Below are 13135 nucleotides of genomic sequence, written 5' to 3'. Positions count from 1 at the left end.
ATTTGGGAGACACACTGTTCAAGGAAGGACATTGTGGCACCGAAGTCCAGAACTGGTCCAGGTGGTCTCTGTGTCACTCAAAGGCAGGGTCTTAATGAGGATCTTGAGCTGTGGGGGCTTGTTCCTCAGTGCTAGAAGTTATGTCTCCCCGGAGATCAGCAAACTGTCAGGGGGCACATATTTTACAACAGTGACTGGGACTTGGACCCTGAGTCTTCCGCTGAGCGTGGACCCTGTGTCCTCTAGTTCTCTCAGGTGTGGTCAAGTCTTCAGCTATGAAACACTGTGCCCTCTTAATATGCAAATGAGAAGAGGTAAACTAGGTTAAAAGTGGGTCTGTCTGTGCCCTGATAGCATCATTCACAGCCACATCCTCCCCTTCAGAAGTCCTGACTGCACAGCCCTTCACCATGGACTGTAACTGGAGAGCCCTCTTCCTGCTGGCAGTGGCTACAGGTAAGGGGCTCTTTTGCTCCTGGTTGGTGGAGTGGACCAGGGTTAGTCAAGAGACATTTTCACCACTTCCTGCCTGCTCTCCACAGGTGTTCACTCACAGGTGCAGCTGGTGCAATCTGGGGCTGAGGTGAGGAAGCCTGGGGCTTCAGTGAAGGTCTCCTGCAAGGCTTCTGGATACACTTTCACCAGCTACTGGATGCACTGGGTGCGACAGGCCCCAGGACAAGGGCTTGAGTGGATGGGGAGAATTTACCCTGGAGATAGTGACACAAATTATGCGCAGAAGTTCCAGGGCCGAGTCACCATAACCGCAGACAAGTCTGTGAGCACAGCCTACATGGAACTGAGCAGCCTGAGAGCCGAGGACACAGCTGTGTATTATTGTGCAAGAGACACAGTGAGGGGAAGTCAGCATGAGCCCAGACAAAAACCTCTTTGAGGGAGACAGGAAGGCTGAGCTGCCAAGGGTTCTCAGGTCATACCAAATACAGAGAACAAATGCAGGGGCAGCTGTGGGTCTGGGCAGAAAGGAAGGGGTTTTGGCTCTGGAGCAAGGGTTTCCTCTCAAAGCTGTCAGCCACAGCCAGGGACACTTGTTCCTTCTTTGTGGCTCTCATTTCCTACATTTTCACTGCAGACAGTAAAGGAAGATGTGATACTGCCTGAAGATGAGAGCCCACCTGTACCGGAGCACGTTTCCTTCACCACGTTCCTATATGACCTTTTCCTTCCTTGTCAGTGAACCACCCTGAGTGTTCTTGTCTTCCCCATGGTTGAAAACATTTCCTACAAAGTGGAGTACAACTCTGTTCAGGCCCCTTGTGCTGAGCTCAGGCTCTCTTCCCCAACATGCACATGATGTCCTCATATGTGCCCTTCTTTCTGGCAGGCACCCCTCATCCTACAGGGGTTGTGATCATCCCCCCACATTTCCACCCCTAAGGCCCTGTCCTCCCTGCTACATGTTACCCTCTTGTTTCTAATTTACTGGGTGGATGTGAAATATGCCCCAACATCTATCTCAACAATCACAGTATTGTTACTCTGTTTTTCTTTTGTTTCCCTTTGAAAAGGACACATGATTCCATTTGTGTCCCAAGTGGAGAATTCATGTCATCCCTACCTTAATCCTGTCAGACTCCTGTCATAGAAGGGAACACTTACCAGTCCCAGCACCAGGAATCTGGGTGTTTTCCAGGGCCCAGGTTCAGCCAACCTGGTTCCCTGAGGATCATGGCCTCACCTGCACCTCAGGGACATGGGGACAAGTTTCCTTCCTCAGGTTCTTGAAGTTGTGTTGAAGAGTGTGATAACGTGCATGTGTGTACACACGTTATATTCTTGACACGTGTGTTTTGTCACTGTGTGCCCATGTATGACTTAATCTATGTTCTGAGATTCCCACAGCTCACAGAACAAGAATCTTCCTGCCCGTCAGTGAGGACCAGGCCCCAGGGAGAGCAAAACCTACTAAAAAGATCATGTTTCCCTTTCTGTCAGCTGGGTGTGAGTGCAAGGACAATAGTGTGTCACGGACACAACATGCTTGTATATCTTGTTCATAAAAACTGACTTTCAAGTGTTTTAGATAATGTGTGTAAAAAGACTGAAACATCAGGTGTCCCTTACTCAAAGTGTCCCTTTTCCCCAGGTGATCTGGCAGAGGTCAGCTGCACAAGGCAGGCTCAGGACTGGTGAAGCCCAGAGCAGGGCTGCTGGAATATGGTACATGGGCTCAGAGGTACTGCACACCCCAACTTTTCAAAATATTTACCCAGGGGCATGTCCTCGATCCAACTCTCACTGCAGCTGATCTCCAAGATCACCAAGGACATGGCTGTAAGTTACTGTACCATGCACGTGGAGTGAGACAGTGCCAACCCAGACACCAAAGTCTGTCTTTAGAGGATAGGGATGGGGTTGGGCTCCAGGGTTTGCTCAGGACAGTGGGTGCCTGGGGCACACTGGTGAGCAGGTACAGAGAGATGCTAGTAAAAGGATTCTTGAAATAGTGTGCAAATCCTCCCCATGTTCAGAAAATGTTTTCAGATAGACCTTCCCTCTCATCCTTCTATTTTATGTTAACCTGTTTCTAGGTGTGTGACTGAGTTAGTTAACGTGTGCATCTGTGTGTGGGTGAGTGTTATTCTTTGATTTACCTGCAGGTGCAATTATATATGTTCTTGAGTGTGTATGGGGAGTACCTTCTTCTATACATAGTTTTATGTGTGTTTCTAAGTGTTTTTATACTCTTAATACTGGCATGACTTTTATGAAAAAGTAAAGGCTTAATGTTTCTTTATAGCACTTTCTAATTTCCAACACACTCTTCAGCTGCTGAAAAATATGTATGATAACACATCTTAGTATGCATGCTGCTCCTTGGTGTCTTTTTACATTTTCACCCATCAGTTTTAGCTCTGTAGGCATCCTGTTGGTAATTTGTCTGTGTGCAGCGCTGCACCCATTTCTCAGGTGGACATGGCTGCATATGGCATCTGACTCCCCATGTGCCCCTCCCTGTCCTGGCTCCAGTACCCATGGACCCTCCATCTTCTGACAGGCAGGACAAGGCTGAGAAATGGTGGGCCTGACCCATCATCATGGGATCCATATGGATTCCTGAAGGGCTGCCAGTTTAGTGCTCCAAACTGGATACCCTACATCCATACTCTCTCTCCTGCAGGAAGCAGTGCTAACACCACAGCGGGGTATGGGGTTCTGAGGACAGGGTTGTGCAGCATCAGTCTCCTTCAAGATTTACTCCTGGATCCAAGGGCTTCAAACTTCACTGTGGGTGGGATTTACATTGGGATCGTGTTGTCCTAGGAAGTCCAAGGGACCTTGGCTCCCTGGTATTGATATTCAACAGGTACCATCTATGATCACAATGGCAAGACAGGACACAGGTTTAATCAAAAGATCTACTAGAAGAAAACAGTTGACTTTGTTCTAATTGTAAATAAATTTCATATTGAACTCTTCAGCATGTTACAAAATGTACACAGAGTGAACATATCTGCTGGCAGAGTGACCATCATCTTTCCTGTTCTTTTAGTACTTGACACGTACACACACAGCCACATCCTGTCACACAGAGTAACACATATAGTCACAACACAATCACTCACAGTCAAAAACAATAACACACATTCATACACTCATTTTTTTAAATGACATGCTTTCACACATGTCCTGTTATTCAAAACTGTTCATGCTGATGTACACCCTCTACTCTAAAGAGTGTCAGGGTTTTTTTCCCCACTCACTAATGCCCAGTCCACATAATGCCTAGGGCCGACAGTTCTTCTGCTACAATGGCTACAACATGTACTTAATGGATGACCTTAAGTAGTTTTTATTTTATGTCTACCTCCTACAGTAGCAATTATTATAAATAAAATTACATGTTTGGAAGTGATGTGGTTCTGAAAATACAGAACTAGATATATAACTGAAGAGTATAATTATGAGCAACTTCATATGTTTGTGCCAATGATTTCAGGAACCAATAGAGAAAGGTTATCCCAACTCGACTTTAAGCTCAGGAAATAGCACAGCAAACACATCACAGACTCCTATGCCCTTATACAAACGTATAATTTCTTTATTTCCATAACCACAACTCAGTATGGCAAAGTTGCATTTACACTTATTTATAAAGTTAGGAAAGTGCACAATTAATAATGGTCACATTGATGAGGAGAAAAGTTGTGAAGAAATGTCCAAGAAAATTTACTGTGGGCTAAAATGTAGGAGAACCCTGTGCTCTGCCTGGTGGCCCCACATGTCCCTTCTCCTCTGCTCTAGTCTCTGCTTCTCTTAGGAAAGGAGGGAAGGTAAATGAGGACAGAGACAGAAACCTCACCACAGTGCACTGTAAGTGCAGCGTGCTGGTGGTGTCTGAGATGAGACTGACCTGTTACAGAGTGTGGATGGGTCTCACAAACTAGATGTAATGGAAACAGCATAACAATTGTGAAATCTAGTTATATATAACTTTTTATTTTTTTAATATAAATTTTATTTAGTTACTTTTCAAGTACATTTTTTATCTATTTCTCCCATCCCACCCCACCCCCCCGCCCGGTCTCCCCCCTCCCCCCCATTACCCCCCCAGTCTTCATAAATTCTTAATTGTAATAGAAAACACAACAGGTACCATCTCCTTATGTGAAGTATACACTTCATAAACGTTAAGTGTATTCTCATTTGCATAGAACAGAGTAAAGGACACTTTCTTTCATCTTGCAAATCTGACACTTTACACATATAAATCAACTTACCCCCTCCCACCTCTGGCACTTGCCATCCTACTTTCCATTTCAGTACACCTGATTACTCTAGATAGACAACTTGTGTGAGTGGACTCATACAGGGTTATCTTCATGTGACTATCTCATTTATCTCACAATAAAGTCCTCAAAGTTCATCCATGCTGAAGTATCTGACACAGTTTTCCTTTCTCAATGTTGTGTAACACTCCAGTGTATGTATGAACCACATTCTGTTCATCCCTTCATCCATCAAGGGACATTTAGGTTGCTTCCACCTATTTTCTGTTCTGAATTTGCAGCTACAATCATGGCTGCCTATCTCTGTGACTTTACTCTACAGATAAACCCTGGAGTCCAATTGCTGCACCATATGACATTTCTCTCTTCACTTTCTGAAAATCCTCCATAATGCTTTCCCAGTTGGTGCAGAAGATCTCCTATTTTCAATATTCTTTCCAACACTTGTTATATTGTTTGGATTGTTCTCTTTTTTAATATATTTTATTGATCTTGCCATTACAGTTGTCCAATTTCCCCTGTCATTCCCCTCTACCCTGCACATCCCCTCCCCCACACCTCCTTTAGTTCATGTCCATGTGTCACAAGTTATTTAGCTTCTACATTTCCCATACTATTCTTGCCATCCCCCTGTCTATTTTCTACCAACCATCTATGCTACTTATTTGCTGTACCTCCTTCCCCCATCTCCTCCCACTTTCCTGTTGCTAACCCTCCATGTGATCTACATTTCTGTGGCTCCGCTCCTGCTCTAGGTGTCCACTTAGTTTGCTTTTGTTTTAGGTGTGGTTGTTAATAACTGTGAATTTGCTGTCCTTTCACTGTTCATATTTTTATCTTCTTTTTCTTAGATAAGTCTCTATAACATGTCATATAATAAAGGCTTGGTGATGATGAACTCTTTTAACTTAACCTTATGTGAGAAGCACTTTATCTGCCCTTCCATTCTAAATGAAAGCTTTGCTGGATAGAGCAATCTTAGATGTACATCTTTGGATTTCATGACTTGGAATACCTCTTTCCATCCCCTTCTTCCCTGTAAGGCCTCTTTTGAGAAATCAGCTGACAATCTGATGGAAACTCCTTTGTAGGTGACTTTCACCCTTTATCTTGCTGCTTCTAGGATTCTCTCCTTCATTTTAATCTTGCCTAATGTAATTATGATGTCCCTTGGTGTGTTTCTTCTTGGGTCCAAATTCTTTGGGACTCTCTGAGCTTCCTGGACTTCCTGGAAGTCTATTACCTTTACCAGATTGGGGAAATTCCCCCTTATTATTTGTTCAAATAAGTTTTCCAATGGGGCTGTTCTTTTCCTGCTTCTGGTACCCCTATAATTCAGATTTTGGAGCGTTTAAAGATGTCCTGGAGGTTCCAAACACTCTCCTCATTTTTTTGAATTCTTGCTTCTTGACTCTTTTCTCTTTGGCCATTATTTGCTTTCTTATAGTCCACCCCATTGATTCGAGTCCCAGTTTTCTTTTCATCGCTATTGGTTTCCTGTGCAATTCTATTCATTTCAATTAGTTCTGCCTTCATATGTTTCTCTAATTTGTGGCTATAATCACCCAGTTCTGTGAGGAAGGTGATGACCAGTGTTTTAAACTGTGCGTCTGAGAGTTTTGCTATTTCTTCATCGCTTAAATTTATAGGCTCTGGGGCTTTGAGATCTTCTTGAGCCATTTTTGGTCTGTTCTCGCCCTTAAAGTGTAAGGAGTGGAGCCTTGGACTCCCAGGTCGCTGGGTTGTGATGCTGTATGTGGGGGCGTGGTCAGAGCAGGGAAATGGCAGCCCCCTCTGCTGTTTCACGCTGCTGGGTGAGGAGCAGAACCTTAGGTGGTTCACCAGGGCCGGGCCACTTAGAGTTGCTGGGTTATGACACTGTATGTGGAGGTGGGGTCAGAGTGGGGAAATGGCGACGCCCTCCATTGCTGTTGCCCGCGGGGACCCACTGGGTCCCGGTCCAATCGCCCACTTCCTCATTTGTCTATCCGCACACAAATGCGCAACCACAGTCAACTCGCATCCCTGCTCCCTTGCTGTTTCCCCGCGGTTGCTGGGTCTCTCACTAGGTCCAACCCTGCGCCTGGATTCCACGCACCTGAGTCCGTCTGACCGAGTTTTCCTGCGCTACCCCACTCCACCAGCTGGTGGTTTCACCCCTTATCAGTCAGGCTGAAGCATTTGTTGTTAACAGACTTCCGAAAAGTTCAATTTTCTGTGTTCTGGCTGTGTTTTCTAAATATTGCTAATATTTAGTTGTCTCTAAACTTGGTTGTGTGAGAAAGCACGGCGTCTCCACCTATGCCTCCATCTTGGTGGAAATCCCCCATCTTACTCTTTCCAAGATTCTGAAATAGGTGTTGAGTCTCCGACATAGGGGTTTCATTGCTGGGCCTCTCTGAAAGATGACAGTAAGGTGTGTCCATAGTTGATGGGTCATTCTTGACCCATTTTCAGGCCTCCCTCAGTTTCCCCTTTGACGCTGAGAGCACTGGGAAGTGCAGTAGTGTAACCACACTGCCACTCAGTCATGTTTTTCACCTAACTCACCATGTGAGGCCCCATGTCAATCACAAATGCAATCAAAGAATAACTGGTTTCATCACAACACTGCAAGATAGGGAATCATCTTATTTGATGCAAAAAGTGCAAAAAACCTTATTCCCACAAACCATGCAGCTCATGATGACCATTGTGGAGGTGTATACACAGCACTGTAATGATCTAGAAATGCCCAGGTTTTGCAGGTTGTTTCAAGTAGTATTTGAAACCTTGTGGATCAAGGATTCTAATGGATGATAGGAAAGGGAGCTGTCCCTAGTGCTGTCAACTGTGTCCTGAGTGTGCCCCCCACCCATCTTCCTGGAACCTGTTCTATTAACAGGAAATCATTATACCTCCTGACATATGGGACACCATGCAAAGCCCCATATCCCTGGGAAATTCCAGTGGGGCTGACACACAGGGCTAACACTGCTTTTAACATACGCTTGCTCACACAGTGAGCACAGATCACTTGTTCATTGACCCTCCCTCACCTTCACAATCCCAACCTCACTCTCCCAATATTGGGGAAGCTGGAATGGAGGAAAAGCATATTTTGTTAAAAGATTAGATTTTATGTTATAGAAGCATTACCTGACAAGAAAGATTGAAGAGATTTCAAGATGGCTGCAGAGTAGTGAGAAGCTCTGCCCACTTCCTCCCAGCACAGACAGAACTTGAAGCTCAACTTCAGAGCAATCATTTGGGAAAGCCAGTGGACATATAGCTGGTATGGAACTTTATACGCAAGGTCACTGAAGAAGATGAGAGGGGAAAAGGAGAGGGTGAAGCTATCCTGCATGCAAATTCAAGTATTGGAAATCCCCAAAATATGGCTGCAGGGAGCTCCTTCCTCCAAAGATTGGGGGGGGTCTGAGCCATGCAGGGGTCTCTATACTTCAGCAATAGAGATGGAGAAAGGAGCCCTTGTAATATTTGAATTTGGAACCTGTGGGGATTCAGTCCTCCTGGGGGACTCAGATAGCAGCATCCGAGGAGGAAGCGACATCATTGTTACAAACCCAGGATCTGTGACTGCTGGAGGTGCCATGAAGCTGTTCTAGGCTGGAGGAGGGGTTTGCTTGGTTCACCCAGTAGTGATTTTAAAGAATCCTTCATTTTATGGAAGGACTGTGGGAAGATAACTGCTGGAAGTCTGGACTGTGTGGTGTGAGGAAGAGGACCTGTGTTTCCCACTTCCTGTGCATGTGAGAAGCCCCACCCCCCACATATTAGATCACTACGTCTTCCCAGGCCTGTGGTCTTCCAAGATGAAGGGGTAAATCCTGGGCTGGATATTTGGCTCAGTGCGGCTTGCTGTATGGCAGGGGGTAGCATTTGGTCCTTTGAAGCCCTGGAGGAACTGGGGAGATTGTAGTGCCACGTTGGCCTGAATTTTTTTAGGGGGGATCCCCTTGGCAGGCTACGGAGAGCTGGGGTTTTTTGGACAATTTCTCCCACGTGGGCTTCTGTCCTGGAGTCAGTTGGGCATGTTATGGGCTATGCAGTTGCATTATGGGGAAGCAGAGCCCAGGTCTCTAGCAAGTTCAGCCACTGAATTCACTGGGCGGAGAAGAAGTGCTGTTGTACTAGAGAACCACTCCCAAGAACGTTGGAATCACCACTGCCCAGACTGGATAATGCCACTGAAAACACTTCTGATGGGGAAGGAAGAGGTGCTCAGAGCAGGGACACTCAAAAGTTGAGACTGAGGCCGATCCAAGTAGGTGGCCCGACCCACTGTTCTACTAAAAAGCCCACCCTGAGAGCTTGCCCAAGTCAAGGTGAGGACAGTGTCCTACATTAGCTTGCAACAGTAAATCTCTCAGGAGGCCCAGAACCAGACAACAAATGACACTTTTGGACAACCATGGAGCAAGATCCACTGGAATTTGCAAACAGCTTATCCAGGGGTGATCACAGAAGGCATATCAATCTGTGGGAAGGATCCACACATTTGTCCTTATTAATCTTCTAAAATCTACTTTTTCTCCTTTGGCATTTTTCCCTCTTTTTCTTTCACATCTCTTCCTTTCTCTTTCCTTATATCACTCTATTTTTTCACTTTTCTTTCTTTAAGTGTATTTTGTTGATGATGCTATTACAGTTCTCCCAATTTTTTGCCTTTTGCCCTAATCTGCTTGATACTCCCCTTCCCTCCAGCAACACGCCCCTGTCTTAGTCCATGTCCATGGATCATGTATATAAAGTATTTGGCTTCTCTATCTCATATTAGTATTTCCATAATTATTTTTCTATTGTTTATTTTTATTTTTCTGTATGTATTATTTTTCTTTAATTTCCCTTTCTTCTTCCCTTTCATATTCTCTTTTCCATTATTTTTTTAATTCTTGATTTTTTGTTTCTTGTTTCTTATTGTTCTGATTGTATTTTTGTCTTTTTTCTTTTCTTATTATTTTATTGTTGTTTTTGCTATTATTATTATGTTTTTATGTTCCATTGATTTCGGTTTTGTTTTCTTCTGTTCTGTTCTGTCAGCATCTTTGCAATGGTTATAGAAGACAGAGTGTATGTACAGATTATAGATTTTCACTCTCTTCCCCTTTGGTGACAAGGTTGAAGCCCCCAGCAGGGAAAGAAAGGTGTCAGTCTGGCTGGGGCAGAGTCTATTCCTCTCTGTAATTACCTTCAACAAGAAGGAGAAAACTTGCATCATTCAAACACCTGATGGAGGCCAGGTGTGTTCTTACATTCCTAGTACTGGCATGGCTTTTGTGGAAGACAAAGGGCTTAATATCTTTTTAAAGCCTTTCCTAACTTTCTACAAAATGCTCAGCTACTGAAACATATGGCTGATAATACATCTTAGTATATGAGCCTCTCCTCAGTGGTTTTTACCTTTTCACCCATGAATCTGAGCTCTGCAGGGCTCTTGTCAGATGATTTGTCTGTATGTGAAGCTCTGCACCCATCTCTTGGGTGGACATGGCTGCAAACAGTATCTGACACTCCATGGGCCCCTCCCTGTTCTGACTGAGATCCCTTGGGCCCTAGATCTGCTCATAGGCCTGATTAGCCTCATGCCTGGAGGACCTCACCCATTATCTTTGGGTCCACATGGGTTCCAGAAAAGTCTGTAAGTTCAGTCATCCAAACTCAGAATCCACTACGTTTATCTTTAGGAGGAGCCCCTCTCTCCTGCAAGAAGTAGCCCTAACACCACAGTGGGGACATGTGAACTGAGGCCTGGGATGTGCATCATTGAACTCCTTCACAATTTCTTCCTGGATCCAAGGGTTTCCAGCTTCACTTCAGGTAGTATTTTCATCAGGACACACTGGATCTTAAGAGAAGTCCATGGGACCACTGACTGCCTGGCCCTGATGTTCAACAGCCCCATCCATGATGACAACTGCCAAAGGAGCTGTAAATTTAACCCACAGTTCTTTCACCTCTTCTGAACAAACAGACTATATTGTTAAGATTTTGAATAAATATACTGAGCACTTCTGTATATAATGAAGTGTGCAAAGAATGAACATATTTCGTAGTATACAGTGATTAACATGAATTTTGTTCTCTTCTGACTTGACCATTACATACAGTCATGCACAGAGTGACACATAGTAACAGAGATATAAACAACCACAGCACAGCTGGTTGAACACAGTCATGCACAATCATGCACAAAAAGTCACACACAAAGTCACACGCAGTCACACACAATCACAGACAATTACACTCATTTTTTGAAAAAGACATGTATTCAAGTGAGTGCTGCAACACAAAACTGTTCATATGGTTGTAGACTGTTGTTTATGTGTGTCAGGGGGGTTTCCACATGCTAACTCTCAGTACACAAATGTCCACTGCAGATGGTTCTCCTGCTACAAGTTTAACAACACTATTTAATAGAAAAATTTAAATAACATTTATTTTATGTTTACCTCCTATAGTAGAAATGATTATAAATAAAATAGTGTGTTTGGGAATGATGTGGTTCTGAGAATAAAAAAGTAGATCTATTACTGCAAAAGTATAATTATGAGCAGCTTTGTACTTTGTGTGCCAGTGCTTTCAGGAACCTATTTAAAAGTTATACCAACTCACCTTTAATCACCAGGTGATGGAAGAGTAAAGTACACCTCCCACTCTTATGTCACAATACAAAAGTGTAATCTCTTTACCTCCATAATCATACTGCTGCATGCCAAATTTGCACTTTTCATCTATAACCCTGTTTTCTAATAGTCTTTTATAAAGTTAGGAAAGTGCACAATTAAAACATAGTCAAAAAAGTTGTGAAGAAATGTTCAGGACAAGTTTACAGGGGGTAAAATGTGGGAGAACACTATGCTATACCTGGTGACCCTGCCTGTCACTCCTTGTTTGCTTCATTCTCTGCTTCTTTTGGCAAAGGAGAAAAGATAATTGAGGACAGAAACAGAAACCTCACCACAGTGCACTGTAAGTGCAGCGTGCTGGTGGTGTCTGAGATGGGACAAACTTGTTACAGAGTGTGGACGGGTCTCTCAGACTAGACGTAATGGGAACAACATAAAAATTGTGAAATCTAGTTTTATATATTTTAAATTGGTTAATTGTGGTGCAAAAGACATCTATCACCTTAGCTATCTGAAGCATACACTTCAGTAATGTTAACAGTATTCATATTGACATAAAACAGGTTGCAGAAATCTTTCATCTGGCAAAACTTGACACTTTATATACATCAGTCACCTCCCCCCTCCTCCCTGCTGTGGCACTCACCATTCTGCTTCCTGTTTTCATACAATTGCCTAATCTAGATTGACACCTTGCATAAGTGGAAAGATGCAGGGTAGTCTTTTTGTTACTGTCTTATTTCTCTCACCCTACATTCCTCAAGGTCCATCCACACTGAAACATCTAACAGGATTTTCCCTTTTTAATGCTATATAATATTCCAGTGTGTGGATGTACCACATTTTGTTTATCCCATCATCCATTGAGGCTATTTAGGTTGCTTCCACCTCTCGTCAGTTCTGAATTTTTGCTAAGATCATGCTGCTGAGAGATGTCTGGCCATCTCTTTGAAATAACTCTAGATATACACCCAGGGGTCTTATTGCCCTACCTTTTGATCTTTCTATTTTCACTTTCTGAAAAGTCTGTGTACTGTTTTTCCTAGTGGATGGCAAGGGTTTCTATGATCCATATTCTGTTTTGTTTTTAATATTGGCTTCCTAATGAATGTGAGGTAATACCTCATCGTGATTTTGACTTACATTTCTCTAATTATGACTAATGTTGACTATCTTTCTAAATATGTGTTGGCAGTTTGTATATCAACTTTGAAAAAGGCCTATTTTGGTTTTCACCCCAGTTTTCTTTCAATTGTATAGAAATATGATCATCATCTCAATACAATTATTAGGTGCACTGCATAATGGCTGGACTTATATATTTTGTGATATGATCACCACAGAAATACAGTTAGCACCAATCACTTCATATAGACACAGGAAAATAAAAGGGGAAACAATAGAAGAAAATAAAATACAGGAAATGTAAGTGTTTTTGTGCTGATAACTTCAAGGACGTACTCTCTTTAGCAACACTCACAAAGTACCATCGAGCAGTGTTAAATTTAGTCATCATGTTGTCCATCACATCCCCAGGACTTACTTATCCTGAAATATGTACCCTCAGATCATCATCTGATTCTCCCACTGCACAGCCCCACCTCTGGCAACCACAAATACAATCTGTTTAAAGTTTTTTTAGACTACATACACAATATCATACAGTGTTTGTATTTCTTCCTCTCACTGCTTTTGCCCACCACAGACTCATCAACCAATCTCGGGTTCCTTCAAAAAGAGAGGTGTGATAGTTCA

The 13135-nt window shown here is 43.3% G+C and overlaps 1 gene segment (V, D, J or C); it reads left to right on the top strand.

Moving 5' to 3' along the window:
• Positions 1-340: 340 nt before the first annotated feature.
• On the top strand, positions 341-895 carry LOC119059048 (immunoglobulin heavy variable 1-3-like). The segment is given in 2 exon segments: positions 341-456; positions 543-895. Coding segments are annotated over 2 exon segments (399 nt in total).
• The last annotated feature ends 12240 nt before the right edge of the window (positions 896-13135 follow it).

Source organism: Artibeus jamaicensis, unplaced genomic scaffold (genome assembly GCF_021234435.1).
Source record: "Artibeus jamaicensis isolate MK-2021 breed Jamaican fruit bat unplaced genomic scaffold, CSHL_Jam_final contig_752, whole genome shotgun sequence".
Classification (NCBI taxonomy): Eukaryota; Metazoa; Chordata; class Mammalia; order Chiroptera; family Phyllostomidae; genus Artibeus; species Artibeus jamaicensis.
This window is presented reverse-complemented; position numbering and strand designations above follow the sequence as displayed.